The sequence below is a fragment of the Saccostrea cucullata genome, unplaced genomic scaffold, assembly GCF_032062105.1.
Source record: "Saccostrea cucullata isolate Sc308-1 unplaced genomic scaffold, CSIRO_AGI_Scuc_v1 ctg1632, whole genome shotgun sequence".
Classification (NCBI taxonomy): domain Eukaryota; kingdom Metazoa; phylum Mollusca; class Bivalvia; order Ostreida; family Ostreidae; genus Saccostrea; species Saccostrea cuccullata.
In genome coordinates, this window is record NW_026918776.1 from 73,019 (window position 1) to 88,267 (window position 15,249).

General features: G+C 33.1%; 1 protein-coding gene across 5 annotated transcripts in view; it reads left to right on the forward strand.

The window, feature by feature from the left end:
* LOC134270922 (uncharacterized) overlaps window positions 1-15,249 on the forward strand; it is a 38,521-nt gene that overhangs the window by 12,112 nt on the left and 11,160 nt on the right. For all 5 annotated transcript variants that reach the window (XM_062753188.1, XM_062753205.1, XM_062753178.1 and 2 more), the window contains exons 2-5: window positions 8,234-8,407; window positions 11,364-11,427; window positions 12,733-12,894; window positions 13,172-13,281. In XM_062753188.1, the coding sequence (XP_062609172.1) occupies window positions 8,337-8,407; window positions 11,364-11,427; window positions 12,733-12,894; window positions 13,172-13,281 (407 nt within the window). In that variant the 5' untranslated portion in view covers window positions 8,234-8,336. The remainder of the gene's footprint in view (window positions 1-8,233; window positions 8,408-11,363; window positions 11,428-12,732; window positions 12,895-13,171; window positions 13,282-15,249) is intronic.

The following is a 15,249-nucleotide window of genomic DNA, read 5'->3' on the forward strand; positions in this document are numbered from 1 at the left end:
AAATTTTCTTGGGGAAAAATGCAGGCATTTCTCTAAAATATATCTACAAGTGAGTGTTTTTTTTTTTTCATTTTATTATGAGTTTGACTCTTAGGTCCTTAAAAAAGTCACATGAGCTAGAAGAGGGCATGATTTACAGCACTGAACCTGTCAGACTGAGGTGATAAATTATATTGTGCCTGTAAATTTTAGTAACTATCTGAAGATGAAGATATCTAAAATTTAAAAGGTCAGTTTTTTGGATTGGGTGTAGAGAGGGGTGGGGGTTAGGGGCTGTGATAGGGTGGGGTTGTCTTGGTGCTGGGCTAGGGGGGAGGGGGTTTAGGAGCTGTGATGGGGGGGGGGTGTCTTGGTGCTGGGCTAGGGGTTGGGGTTAGGAGCTGTGATGGCAGCCGGGTTGTCTTGGTGCTGGGATAGGGGTGGGGCCATGGGGGTTAGGAGCTATGATGGAAGGGGGTTGTCTTGGTGCTGGGCTAGGGGTGGGGGTTAGGAACCAGGGAGGAAGAGATGATATTAAATACAGTAAAAATTTATGACCAATCTTTAATATATTAGTGCACTGACAATTGTCTATGTCTGATGGAAATGAAAGTGTTAAAGTGCAAGCACAAGGTTATCATGGTTATATTTTAACACAAAAGTGGTTTAGAAAGTATACTTCATTGTGAATGGGGTGAAACATTACTGAACTTAAATTGTGTAAAAGGTGTTACACATAATGATTATTTCAATTGACCTTACACACACGCTGTGGTCTGTCTACTTGTGTAGTTGTCAGGTCTATTTATCTGCTGTTGAATGGTTGACAGAATCAAAACAAGAGTCAGAGAGAAAGAGATGGAGAGAAAGAGAGGGGGGATGCTTTACAAATTAAGTGTTAACTAATTTAAAACAGTGAAAAACTTACTTGAGATTGATTTTTCATACACTCTAGGATGTGTTTTTCAATGTGTCTTGGTTTTGCTATGGTAAAGGAAACAGACAGGGTCCTTCATTGCTATTGTCTTATTGAGTTTGTCATACGTTCTTTTTATTGTTCTATTGTAAAAAAAAAAAACCTGAATTGTTCATAAGTAAAGAATGGTTGAAGATGGGATAAATAAATGAAAGAAGCTTGAACATGTTTTAAATGCCAGGATTGCAGTGTCCCATTATAACTCAGTATTTTGGACATGTTGTACATGTTGTATAGGTTGTTGTGTAGCAATATTTTGGGTAAAAGAGCAGAATTATTCTGTAGTTCAGTAGTTCCGCAGTGTTATATATATTTGACCTTGGGAGGGGTCACATACTTCAGTGCTCCTGCATTCTCCACACAGCTGTTTCCCATTCAGCCTTAATACTGACCTGTCATCAGCTAACAGGGGGGTGGATCCAGGAAATACTCCAGGGGTGTTCAATAGGGAGTAAAGCTGGCAGACCAGTGAAGGATGACATTTCTATGCTCAGACAAACTTTTTGAGGGATGGAATATGTGTCTGAGTTTTAGTGGTAATCATGGTAATTAATGAAAGAATTTACCTTGGATTTATCACTTAGGCCATAATAAAAATATTCCTAGATTCTCATCCCCGCCCGCCCCGATTTTATACCCCCGCCTGGATTTTTTTTATTTCTGTTATTCTTCAGCTTAATTCTGTTAAATTTTCGTTTTGGTATTCATCTACCATTCTACTTTCGTTTTAAATCCTGCGAATGTCGGCATGATTTTGACAGCTGAATAGATGTTAATTGCTGTAATACACGCGTATATATTTTAAACAAGGGTCATTGGTTGAAAAGATTGGTGATGATGTGAAGTAAGAGATTACTATGACTTTTTTTCGGGTATTACAGATAAAATTACACCGATTGACCAGGTCAAGTTTAAAAAATCTGCAAAATTGAAAAAATATAAAATATAAAATTTAAAGCCGCCCGCCCGCCTGCTGATTTTTAAAAAAATTCAGACCAGTGAGGGATGGAATAATCTAGCAATTTATTTTTTATGGCCTTATTGAAATTCAAGGATTATGATCATGTCAGGCAATTTTTTCCTACAAAAAAGTCAGTAGTAATTATGTATACATTAAGTCACTCCAAAATAATAGCTGTCTGCAGTTTTGCTCACCTTGGGACAATTTTAGACTCAAGAAAGCTTTTCTGAATTAATTCATCAAATTGTCTGAAATTGTTTTTATGTTTTTGCAATTCAATTCTTCTCTTCAAAATCACTATGCTAATATATAAAAAAAACTTGGCATAGAAGTATTAAGGTATGTTCAAATGAAGGATCATATGCCCTTTACAAAGAGGAGATAACTTAGATGGCAAAAGTGGGGTCAATTAAAATTTATTCAAAAAAAGATAATATGGGAACTTTTTAACAGTGTGTCATTTTAGGGTCTTTGATTATGTTCTTTTGTCTAGCTGACTCTTTAAGTTCTCCAACAATATGTTGGAATTCCAATAGGCACCAATGGTGGTCCTTTATTAGCCAATCTGTTGGAATTCCAATAGGCACCAATGGTGGTCCTTTATTAACCAATCTAGACACCAATGGTAATTATTAGCCAATCTAGACACCAATGGTAGTCCTTTATTAGACAATCTAGACACCAATGGTAGTCCTTTATTAAATAGCTCTTTAGAGCTATTAGACACCAATGGTAGTCCTTTATTAGCCAATTAGACACCAATGGTGGTCCTTTATTAGCCAACTTTAAATAAATATTTATCTTATCTAATCTGTTTTTGTATTCCAAACAGCAAATTTCATTAAAAGAACTTCTACATGATAGTTTTTACATTGTCAATTTTCTTTATCTATAAAGTAAAACTAGTAATATTCCACTCTCACCTTTACATTGTGTTTGTATCTCTCAGCTTATTCCATACTCATAGGAGCATTCTCTGAGTTCAATAAATTTTTAAACCAAGGCAGGTTACTGAAAAAAAAGTTGATGTAATAGGGATCATTTTTGCAATAAATCTACAGGGGTGTGCAATTAGAAAAATCAATTACTAGCCCACAGGCTAGTGGCAGCTATAAAGTTACTAGCCCTAAGTGAAAAGTTACTATAAGCCCAAATATAGGGGCAAAAATTAAAATAAAAAACTATAGTTGAAAAGAAATTAATTGTTGAAAAAGTCAGGGTACTGAGGTCATTCTTTTTAAAATTAAAGTTTAATTCTCACTATGAAATTAAATCATGTATAAATTATAATGAAAGAAGATTAAAATTAACTTAAATAATTATCTTCCCTTTCACTGAACATTGCACACTAGTTAATTCATTTAGACTGAAATTTAATTCATTTTGTTTTTATCTTTTAAAAATCATTAAATACACTATAAATATATTTTATGTGAGTCATAAAACATTTATCTTTCAGTTGATTGAGTGATTGTAAATAATTTAATGAGATATCTGCATGTATTTACTATATACAAAAGGATAGAGGAAATTCGGATTAGGAAAAAACGATCGTTTTTGGAAGTAAATAAGTCAGGTAGTGCTGCAAAACAGATAAGACTGTGGAGATTATTGAGAGTAGGAGCATGTTGTCAGAAAAAAATCCCTGGTTGGGAATTTGATAGCAAAAACGAGTAAAAATACAGGTTGTGCTTTTCATGTAGTGCGTGTGTAGTTATAATCTTTACTAGCCCGACAGGCTACCTCCATGCAGAAAATCGCTAGCCCGACCCCAAAAAGTGGTAGTCCCGGGCGTCGGGCGATGCTAATTGCACATCCCTGAATCTATGGTTTTTTTTAAGTGTCCTAATGTTTGTAAATACAGTGTTTGGATGTGACTGCAGATATCAAGGTTTCTATTAATCAGCCTTTAATAAGCCAAAAAATAAATTTATTCCTAATTTGACAACAGAGCTGCTTTGTATTCACCAGATTGACTTAGCTCTGGAATATTGTTGTCGGTAAGGACGTGAGTTGAGAGGGGTCATGTTTGATCATGGTGTAATTATCCTCATCTTATACATCATGTAAAATAGGAAAATCCAAATATTTGTTTTGTAAGACATTCAAGGTGAATTATATTAACAACATTTAAAATGTTTATAAATTAAAGACTTTAATTGCCTCTTTATTTGTTGAGATTTAGAAATTAATAATATATGGAAAATTTAGGTTTTTGATCTGGAAGTCAATACAGTGGAGCCTCATTTATCCGGACGCTTTGGTTCCCAGTCAATTTGTCCAGATATGTGAAAATGTCCGGATACCTGAATTACCAGTTTAACAAGACAAAATAACGTTAAAAAATTCCATTCCCATGAAAAATCGTCCGGATACAGAAGCATCCGGATATATGGCATCCAGATATCTGAAGGTCCACTGTAGATAGATATGAATATACTTTAAAAAAGCATACTCAGACATTGAGGTCATGATGCAAAGTTGATGTGCTTTTCTTTGAAGTCAATATTTTTATGGATCAACCCCTTTTCCGATTGGCTTGTTGTGAACAGCCAATTGTCAGTTAAGTTGGTCTGTAAATTAGAGTAGATGCTGTTCTTGTATGCAGTGCATCTTGGGAGGTCAGTATTGAGGTCTGATAATTAGAATTTAATGGAAGTTGTCAGATGTGTAACTGCGAGAGAGTCACGTAGTCAAGCTAATTTCATTGATCTATTAAAGCCATATAACATTTCCTTTTAAATGTCATGTGTATTATTTATATATACTTTATTTAAATGAAAACAAATGCAATTTCATTAAATAATAACATTTGTTAAATATTTTTTAACATGATTTAAGAAGTAACAATATTGGTTGATGAAATACTCATGTAGGAATTACGTGACATTACTCATTAAATTGTAGCAAGTTTTTCAAAAAAATTCAGTTTGTGACCTAAATGATTCATAGTTCTCAGCTTTGATTACAAGTTATAGTAATTGATAAATGAGACAATAAAAAGAAGAATGGCCACGTTCTATATGAGATGTTCTAAGACATTTAATCATGGGGGTGCAAATGTGAAATTTTTATAAGACTGTTTCCAAGTTTTTAAGGAGCATTTAGTCACATCTGAGATAAAATCAAATGAAAATTGTTGCACAAAAAAATTCAATTTCATGTTTAATTTTGAGATTTTTTTAATTAAATGATATTTCAAAGAGTTATCCTTCCTAGCTGAGGATCGGATATCCTTAAATATATTAACTTAGATTTTTCAAATGCCTGTTATTTTATTCACTACAGCCTAGATATAAGACTCATCAGTATTCAAACCCGAGTCCTCTCTTATAATCTCCCGCTTTAAGTGCTGAACTGAGCTTATAAATCTGGCCATCAGCAATCATTTAATCCATCAGAAAATCAAGTTTATATCATTTTGATATAATATCATGTATTGCTTGCATTGCAAATAATGATGTATATACAGTGATATATGTAAATATAATGTAAATCCATACCTTACACTTTAAATGCATGTCTACGAGAAAACCATACAGAATGCTATGAAAGCAAGTTTTTCAAAATTTCTTGAAACTTTGCATACTAAGTGTGATCAAGGCCACTTTAATTTACTTATTGCATAAGTTTGGTGACATCATTTGATTGGTTACCATGGATACAGGGATATTTATTTTATCGTCGGGAAATCTTTATACCCACCATGGAAAAGTAACACCTTTTGTACCTATTTCGTTTTTGTATGAAAAATCTTCATTAAATCATCAAAATTAATGGATTTAAGGAATTAAAAAACCTTGAAAAGAAATATTTTCCGCATTTATTCCACATACCTGTTTGAAGATAAAGAGCTACGCGTGCAAAAAGGTCACAATAATTGTGAGGAATGAAGGTTTTTGAATGGTCTGCAAAAAAACAGCTATAAAATTCTGAGAAACGCTTTAATTGATTTCATTTTTTCAAAAGGTGATTGGTTTTAGATTTTTTATTAAGTATTAAAGGGATTTTGGTTGCAAATTTATATCAATGGAGTTGTCACTCTTGCAAGAGCAGAACTGCGAGTGCCAAAACCAGGTCACAATAATTCTAAGGGATATTCTGTAGAAAAACAGTTAAATAATTTCTAGAAACACTTCAGTGATTATTATATTTCTATCAAGTCACAGGCACTTGAGACTTCACTGATACATTTAACTTATTGACTAATATATTTTTTTTTATATGCAAAAGCTGCTTGACCTATAAGTGACTTATAAGCAAGTTTAGCCACTTATGCTTTTGGTATAGTCACTTATAAGTGACTATACACTACTTGGTATCAATAATGTATAACTTGTTTGTCTTAATAAGCCATTTTTAAATACATCATTTTTGACATGCATAAAAAGAGAGCTCTCTTTTTAATTGTATCACTCAAAAACAATAATATTTGGAAAAAAATCACTTTCATATGACATTTCTATGATGTCAAAACAGTTACATTACAAACAAAAATGTTGTATAAGATTTAAAAGGTGTGTGAAGCAGCTGAGTCAATTGATTCAAAATTTCAGGCAAAAGTTAAAATAGAGAGATTATGTAAATAGAACCTACTTGTTGTACCTGATGGGAAGGTGCCTGTGCCTAAAAGTCACCTTCGACACAAAGGTAAATTGTTTTATTTTTAGCTCACCTTGACGAAGTTGAGATGAGCTTGAGAGAATGCTATACCCCTCCACACTTATTCTTCGCTCATACCATACTGATCTTCACTTATCCCAGGTACAAGTGAAATTTTAGGAGCATGTCCATTCCCACATAACTATAAGCCCTACTTACTTTGACTTATAGTACAAAATTGCAAAATTTATGGATGATGCATCTAAGTGGATTATAAAACACTTATAAGTTTCTTAGCTCTGTAAGGGTTCTGATGCTGTAATCTGACCTACATTTTCTAGATGAGTGACCAGGTTAAAGTTTTTGGAGCAGGTCCATTCCCAAGTAACTTTAAACCCTACCTGAACCAAACTTGCATGGATGATACATCTAGGAATGGACACTACCAGACTTGCTTCAGATGCTGGATCTGACCTAGTTTCTGGAACAGGTCAATCGCCAATGAACTTTAAGACCTATTTTAACAGAACTTGCTTGAATATTGTTGTCAGAATAAATACTAACTGTTGAAAAATATGATGTGAGATTTGCATTACTTAAACTGATAACATTTGACGAGGTGAGCTTCATAATCTTTGATTACCTATGTTTTTTGATAAGATAGAAATTAAGTGATAGGAAAATATTTAATTCTCCAATGTCCTTGTCCAAGATAAAATTACAAGAAGTACAAAAAGTAAAACTGTATTTTATTTCTACTTAACTGTACTCGTTCATCGATTAGGCCTTGTTTAAAAAATCACGTATTTGGCGGAACAAATATGAGACGAAAGCAGGGCTTGTTAAGCTTGTGTATTTGCGGAATCAAGAGCATGTAAATATAAGGAATAACTGTCAGATTTTTTGATTTCATGACGATGATCAATGGATTGGCTTCGACATTCCTTCTTTAAGGTGTAAAAAGGTGCAACCGTATCACATATGATTACAAAAGTTGAAGTCAGTTAAATAGGGCAAATGGATGTGTAAGGTCAAGGTCAATTCTCAACACTCCCAAAATGATGTGAAAAACACCTTGGCAAGATTCACTTACTAATATAAAGTAAAATTAACGAAAATGATATATTACCAAGGTCAACAAACTGAGGTCAAATAGTTGTTAAAACAACCTAACAACAGATATATTACAGTAACTGATTATTTTAGGGTTGTCAGAAAAAAATAACAGCACAAAAAAAACTAGTTATTAGGTTATAATGTAAGGTTGTGGCCATTATTGGAATTTAAGTGCGATTGTTATTGTTTTTAAGTCGGTATTGTAATTATGACTTGGTTGTGTTACTGACAGACACTATGAATGACTCATTGAGCCAGAGTGATAATGAAGACTAGATTGTTTACAAACAGACTATATAAAGACCATCCTCTCACAATGTCAAATAGTTCTTATGCCATGAAGGGCTGCTACACCATTCTCATTTAGAATAGTATTAGATTTTTATGTAAAACTGTACGGGTATATTGTAAGACATTGTGTCTCTACACAGTTATTCTTATCAATAGATGCCTTTAAAATAAAAGGGGAGGGGGTATGTTTCTGTGTGCTTTATAGTCTTTCTACTGTAGAATTCCTGGATGTTTTGTATCGGTGATGTATTATTTTGTTAAGTTGTGAATTAATGAATCATGACTTGGTTTCTACTTTTACTTTGTAGGAGGCCGTTGATTCTAGTTAGCGGACACGATGGTTAGAGGAGAGTCGAAGTGAGGCCGTCACGATGGAGTTTGGGATGGCAGCCATTGAGAGGACATACTGACATGGCCATGTTACGCAGCGTTTTTGGTGGCTGTGTTTCTGACAGAAGTGCTGAGACCATGCGTCTTAAAAAGTAAGTCATCGATTGAATTATTAGTTAAATCAGTTGAATTATTGAAAATTTTAACTGGATGCTTTTTTCACTTGTCTTGTTTGCACAGAGAGTTAATTTCTAATTATACTTAAGTTTTAGTAATTAAAATTAAATTTGTACTACATTCACACTGAGAATTTAATGTGAGTCAGTTTGATTCAGATTTATTTACTGCACATTAACTCCATGTGAGAATACACTAAACATTTTCTAATGTGCTAATGGTAAATTGAATTGAATTTTGACATGCGTTATAGCACAATTGAGCCACCTGCTATATGCGGGTGGTCAGATATAAGTTATTGTCCTTTTTTAAAATTGAAAAACAAAGAAAAATCAAGTTTATCACAGCAACCTAAAAAATGTTTGCAAAAATTCCTGTAATAAAAATGTTTCAAATTCCAATCAGTTGACTTTGCTTTTACACAGTGTAATTTGCATTTCGTTAAATTACATTATTTTCACTTTGCATTAATTCACTTGGAATTAGATACATGCACATTTGTGTGAACAAGGTATTAAAAAATAAGTGAGTTTCAATTTTCAGAATTTTTATTTCCCTCAAAAATTAGATGTATTTGTGAATCACAGATGGCACTGTATGGCTGCAGCTTGTGGCAAAGGTTAAAGTTTCTTGAATGCAAGACAAACTGAAAGGTCAAGGTCAAGTGATCAAAAAAATTGTTATCCAGAGAATGGACTTGTCTCAATACATATGAAATATGGATACCTGAGCACAAACCAAAAGTTATAGCAAAAGTTAAGGATTTTTTTTTCAAATTTGGGTTAAATCGAAGGTCAAGTCAAAGTCAAATATAAACTTTTAGGTACCCTGAGAACAAAGGCATTGTCATATAGAAATAAACTAGAAAATAAAAGCCCTAGCAATAACTGTTCAAAGGTTATGGCCAAGTTCAAAGTTTTTAAAAGTAGGTCACACTGAAAGGTCAAGGTCAAGAGGTCAAAATAATAGGTATGCAAACAAAGGTCTCCTCACAAGGAATACACCTGTGAAATATAAAGGTTGTAGTACTAATTGTTAAACAGTTATATGGCCAATGTTTAAGAAGTTTTTACAAAGCGAGTCAATCTTACTGTGTGTCATCCAGCATGAAGCATTTTAGTTTGCAATTTAATGAACACATTCAGAATGCAAGTGATAATAAACAATTAATTTCACAAATGTAAGTTGCTCTTTTGATTAATGGTATTAATGTTACAAGATTTTTACACTGGTACAAATGTACTGTTTATATTAGGGTAGAAATATTTATTTGTTTATAGCAATCTTATATCACAAAAGTATTGTAGTCATATAAGTAGATTGAAAAAATTAATTGAAGAGTCTGAAGGGATTTTATAAGTCATGGTTTCTGAGGATTTAATTCAACTCAGGGAACTGTGAAGACAGGTTTGACTGTATTGTCTATGTAATGATAAATATTAAGTTTTTCAATGAAATAAAATCCGAGCAACATATTGTTATCATCACCTCACTAAGAAGTTGGAGGGGAGAAAGTAGCACCCCTGTGTGTGTGTTTGTTAGTGTGTAAGTGATGCACAAAACATAGGTGACATTATTAAATTTGCATCGGGATCAATGTCTAAATAATGTTGTCTTGATTTTTAAAATACGCTCTTTAATGCAAGGGTACGCTCCGTTTTGCTTTTGAACCTATATTTTTCATACATGGTTTGGAAAACCTATGAAACTTCTATGAAATCAAACCAAAGTTTTCATTTCCACATTTTTAGCTCACCTGAGCCGTAGGCTCAAGTGAGCTTTACATAAAAATTTATCGGTTTTTGATTTGTCGTTGTTGTCGTTGGTCGTAAAAATAGATATTTCATTGAAAACTTTTCACATTTTCATCTTCTTCCTACAGTTATAGTCTGATTTCAATATAACTTGGCACACAAGTAGACTGGGTGAGGTGAAAGATATATAAGTTTCTGTATATCGGCCCTTTTCCAAGGGGAGATGAATCATGAATTTGTTAAAAATTAATGAAATTTTTGAAAAAATCAAAATTCTTCTCCAGAACCGTTTGGGCCAGGAAATATAACTTAGCACACATCAGGTAGTGTAGATTCAATTTTGTATATCGGTTTTTGATTTCGATGAACGGTGTTGCCAAAATGGTTACTAAAAATAGAAATATATGTGAAATTCTTTAAAAATCTTCTTCTCAAGAACCACTAGGACAGGAAAGATGAAACTCATGTGGAATATAACTTGGCACACAAGTGTTGATTCAAGTTTGTACACAATCATGACCCCTCTGGCAAGGGTGGGGCCAATGAACATTTTTCATAGGAATATATAAAAATCTTTAAAAATTTCTTCTCCAGAACCACTGGGCCAGGAAAATAAACTCATGTGGAATACAGGTAGTTTTAAGTTTGTTATAATATAATGTGGCATGCAAAAGTAGACAAGTTTTACATAGGAATATATAAAAGATCTTTAAAAATCTTTATTCAATTTACTGGGCCAGGAAAGATAATCATGTGGAATCACCCTCATGTAGTGTAGATTCAAGTTTTTTCTCTTCCTTTGCCCTGGGGATAGGGTGGGGCAAAACCACCCAAGTTTTACATAGGGATATACAGGGAAACCTTTTAAAATCTTCTTTTCAAGTACTTCAGAGCTATGATTAGTAATACCTATTTGTATGGAATCATCCTCGGGTAGTGTAGATTCTAGTTTGTTCAAATGATGAATGCCTGGAAAACCTATATAAATTCTATAAAATCGATGTGCTCAGGTGAGCGCTGTGGCCCCTGGGCCTCTTGTTTTAAACTGCTATCATTGCCAAAGAACTAGGGAAAAGAATTTTTTTTTTTGAATTACTTTTGTCTCAGTTTGTAACAATTTTATATCCACATCACAGTGACATCTTTTGTATCAGTCTATTGTTCATCTTTGTTGCAGACTGAAATTTGGTGCTCCAATCTCGACAGCTCTGAAGAATGGGTACCTCCCAATCCCCCTAATGGTTTGTCTGTTTGTTTGTTTGTTTGTTAATGTGTCAAATAAAATTATAAATGAGGAATGGATACCTCCCGATCCTGCTAATGGTTTGTCTTTGTTTGTTTGTTAATGTGTCAGATAAAATATAAATAAAGAATAGGTACTTCTTTATCCCCCTCATGGTTTGTTTGTTTGTTAAGTTTATATTTGTCAGATGAAATTATTTATGAGGTCATCTTAAAACAAATGTTTGTTTTTTCTCCTCTGACTCAGATATCATCATACTTGTTAATGAGATGAGAAAATTCTGGAGAAAAAGAATAAAAAAAGAAGATATGTCATTTCTTGCAGTTTAAAAATAGTTTTGAGTCAGGACATTTTTAGCCAGTCGGCTGGGAGAGGGCAAACAAACAATTTTTTAGGGATTGCCCGAGTGAAAACAGCTTTTATAAATAACACACTATTTACACTTATCCTTTTTTAAAAGCACCCAGATTACGTAATTCACTTGCATTGATAGGATTGAAACTAGAATTGAGATAAGAAATTTGTATATATCGTATAATAAATGGTAGACTCCACGTAGGTTAAAATGTTATCATTTTATGGGGAACTAGTATTTTCTTCTTTATCTACCTGTTCTAACTTGGCCTCAAAGTTTCAAACTTTACACAACCAAAAATTGTTGCAACAAAAAGGGGGAAGGGCAGCAAGTTCCTTTCAATGAACATTTTTTTTTAGAAAAAGAGTGTGAGGACCACCCCCTCCCCCATCTCCTCTCTGATAATACATGTACGTGCCTGTATAGTAAGAGTGGTTGGTCCAGTATTCAATGTTCTATCTTCTTTGCATTAATCATTAAAATTAATCTATTTTCCTTTTAAAATATGTTGTTTTTTTCAAATTTAAATTTATAAAGATTTTTTACACAAAAAAAAAAAAATATTGCAAAAGGAAGCCTAGTAATGATTCCCTATATTTACATCTAAAAGAAACCAGAAATTATCCCAAGTTTCACTATACTTGATGCCATTGCATACCCAACAAATTAGACAGTGATTTAGTTGTGAGAAATTCCCCTGAACTGCAGGGGTTATCTTCACTTTTAAAAAATAAAATAAGTCTTTAAATCATTTAAATGCAACCCCCGAAATATTTTATTTTTAGTAAAAAATCACTTACATGACCATCAAAACTTTTTGTGTACAAGACGGAATGAACATTATCAATTTTTATTCAGACTTAGTTTAATGCTGTGTTACGATCTGAGGAACTTTGGTTTTTATTATACTGATTTTGGTTTTGGTTTAATGCTTGATTATAATTGTAGGAACTTTTGGTGTATATTGCGCATGAAGGAATGAATACTGCCGATTTGTTTCGCCGTCCAGGAAACCCTCGCGATACTCGACGAATCGTCAAACGAATGTCTGAAGGGAAACCAGTGATTTTCCAGAATTATAACCTGTACACCCTAACAACAGTTGTCAAGGTAAACTATCCCATTTGATAAATATATCTTCATTAAAAAATATATTTATATGACAAAATCTGAAAATTTGAATTAATAATTCAAATTTTCAGATTCAATCATTTTCACATGTATGGGTACTTTAAGTGAAAAGTCTAGGAATTTCACAGTTCTAGTCAAAAAAAAAGTTGTGTTGTAAATTTTTGCAACTGTATTTAGTTTGAGATTTGTCTGTCTGTTGTAGAAATTTTTGTTGCGGATCCCTGATGGTATTTAGTTAGAATTTTCTCTGTTGTAGAAATTTCTGTTACGGATCCCTGATGGTATTTTTGGCAAGGAAGGGGAGGCCACTCTGTTGTCCGTTCTGTCACTTCAACACAAGATGGAGCAGTATGAAGCTGTTCATGCGTAAATATCACGGCTTATCAATTTGTTTCAGCTGTCCACGCGTTAATATCACATCTTATCAATTTATTTCAGCTGTTCATGTGTAAATATCAGGGCTTGTCAATTTGTTTCAGCTGTTCACGCGTAAATATCACGGCTTGTCAATTTGTTTCAGCTGTTCACGCGTTAATATCACGGCTTGTCAATTTGTTCCAGCTGTTCATGTGTAAATATCAGGGCTTGTCAATTTGTTTCAGCTGTTCACGTGTAAATATCACGTCTTGTCAATTTGTTTCAGCTGTTCACCCGTAAATATCATGACTTGTCAATTTCTTAAGTCAGAGTCAGAGTAATAAATAAAGTATCAGCTGTTCAAGCGTAGATATCACGTCTAAAAAAAAAAAGTATCAACATTATTCAACATGTTCAAAAGCTTTATTAATTAAACACTCTGTAAAATCTCTATTTAATCCTTTAATTTGAAACAAGAAATTATCAGGTCCAAACAATATAAAACAAACTTCAAGAGTAATGGGTAATAACAAATAATGGAAAATCATTTATTTAATTAATTGAGGGGATTGGATGCTTCTTAGTTGTAGATAACACATTAATATGGACATACGAGAGGCATTTCAAAAGTTCTGGCAACTGTTTGGTATCATTGGAAAGATCAGAAAAATAAAAACCTATTGTGACGTCACTTTTTAATTTTTATGATGTAATAGCTCCGAAAATGACGTCAGAATATAGAATGTTTAGCATACTGATAAGTCGCGTTTTTTATCTATATGAAACGATCGTAAAAGTGCTGCCAAAGGCTTATTTGAAAAAAATATTTCAAAGAAAATTTTAATTTGCAAAGAGGTAGAGTAGGACTATGATACTATTTATCAGCAATTCCATTATTCATTGTATGGTCTGTTTACGAGCACAGTTTATGTCCGGTTATGCTATCACTGACATTCATTTAAGATTTTTATTTACATGATACGGCTAGGTTTTCGGTCTTTTATATAGCTCTCCATTGTTTGAAATAAAACATTTCTTGTATTAAACTGAAGTATATTAATGCAGTTTTCATCCAATATATTCTGAGTAATAGGACTCTTACCGTTTACGAATAAAACTAAATCATTGCCCCTGACTTGATTCTGTGCGTATATTTCATGTTAATTCAACTTTGGCGCCCCAAATCTCACTACTGCTTTTGACTTTTGAATCCAAAAAATAAATATAAGTTACACAGACAGATAATATCTTATTTATTTTCCATGTATTAAAATTTGCGAATATGTGGAGGTACAATGGGGTTACAACTGCACTGCCGCCATTTTGGATTTTACGAGAAAATATAGGGCACACTAAACTTAACTTCTCTGGAGCCTTCATCGATCCCACAAATCTGGTTAAAACACCTGACGAAATTTTGTAACACGATCGCCGATTTGTCTTTGATTGTCAACTTTGTCTTTTTCTCAGAGTTAGGTCTCTTTTTTACGCAGTAGTTTGAGCGAGATTCGATAAAAACATGCTAAGTTGAACACTCGCTAAAACCATTTCAGAACAAAAAGATCTCTGAAATAGAACACCAAATGATAGATTGTAGTCTATGTAAACATCCCACCAACTTGCATTTGCGTCCGTTAGCTTGCGTCCGAGTAATGAGCAAAAGTTGTCTTGAAAATTTTAATTTGATCAAATTGTGTCTTTTATTACGTCATTTTTATGGTCAGTATGCTAAACTTTCTATATTCTGACGTCATTTTCGGAGTTATAACGTCATAAAAATTATAAAGTGATGTCACAATAGGTGTATATTTTTCTGATTTTTCAGATGATATTAAACTCAATAACTTCCATAAAATGGTTAACTTTTTATTAAACAGTTGCCAGAACTTTTGAAATGCCCCTCGTATTAATTATTAAAGCTTAAATTGTACTGTAATTGTTAATTTAAGTGTTAATGGTCTGATTGTTCTTGATAGT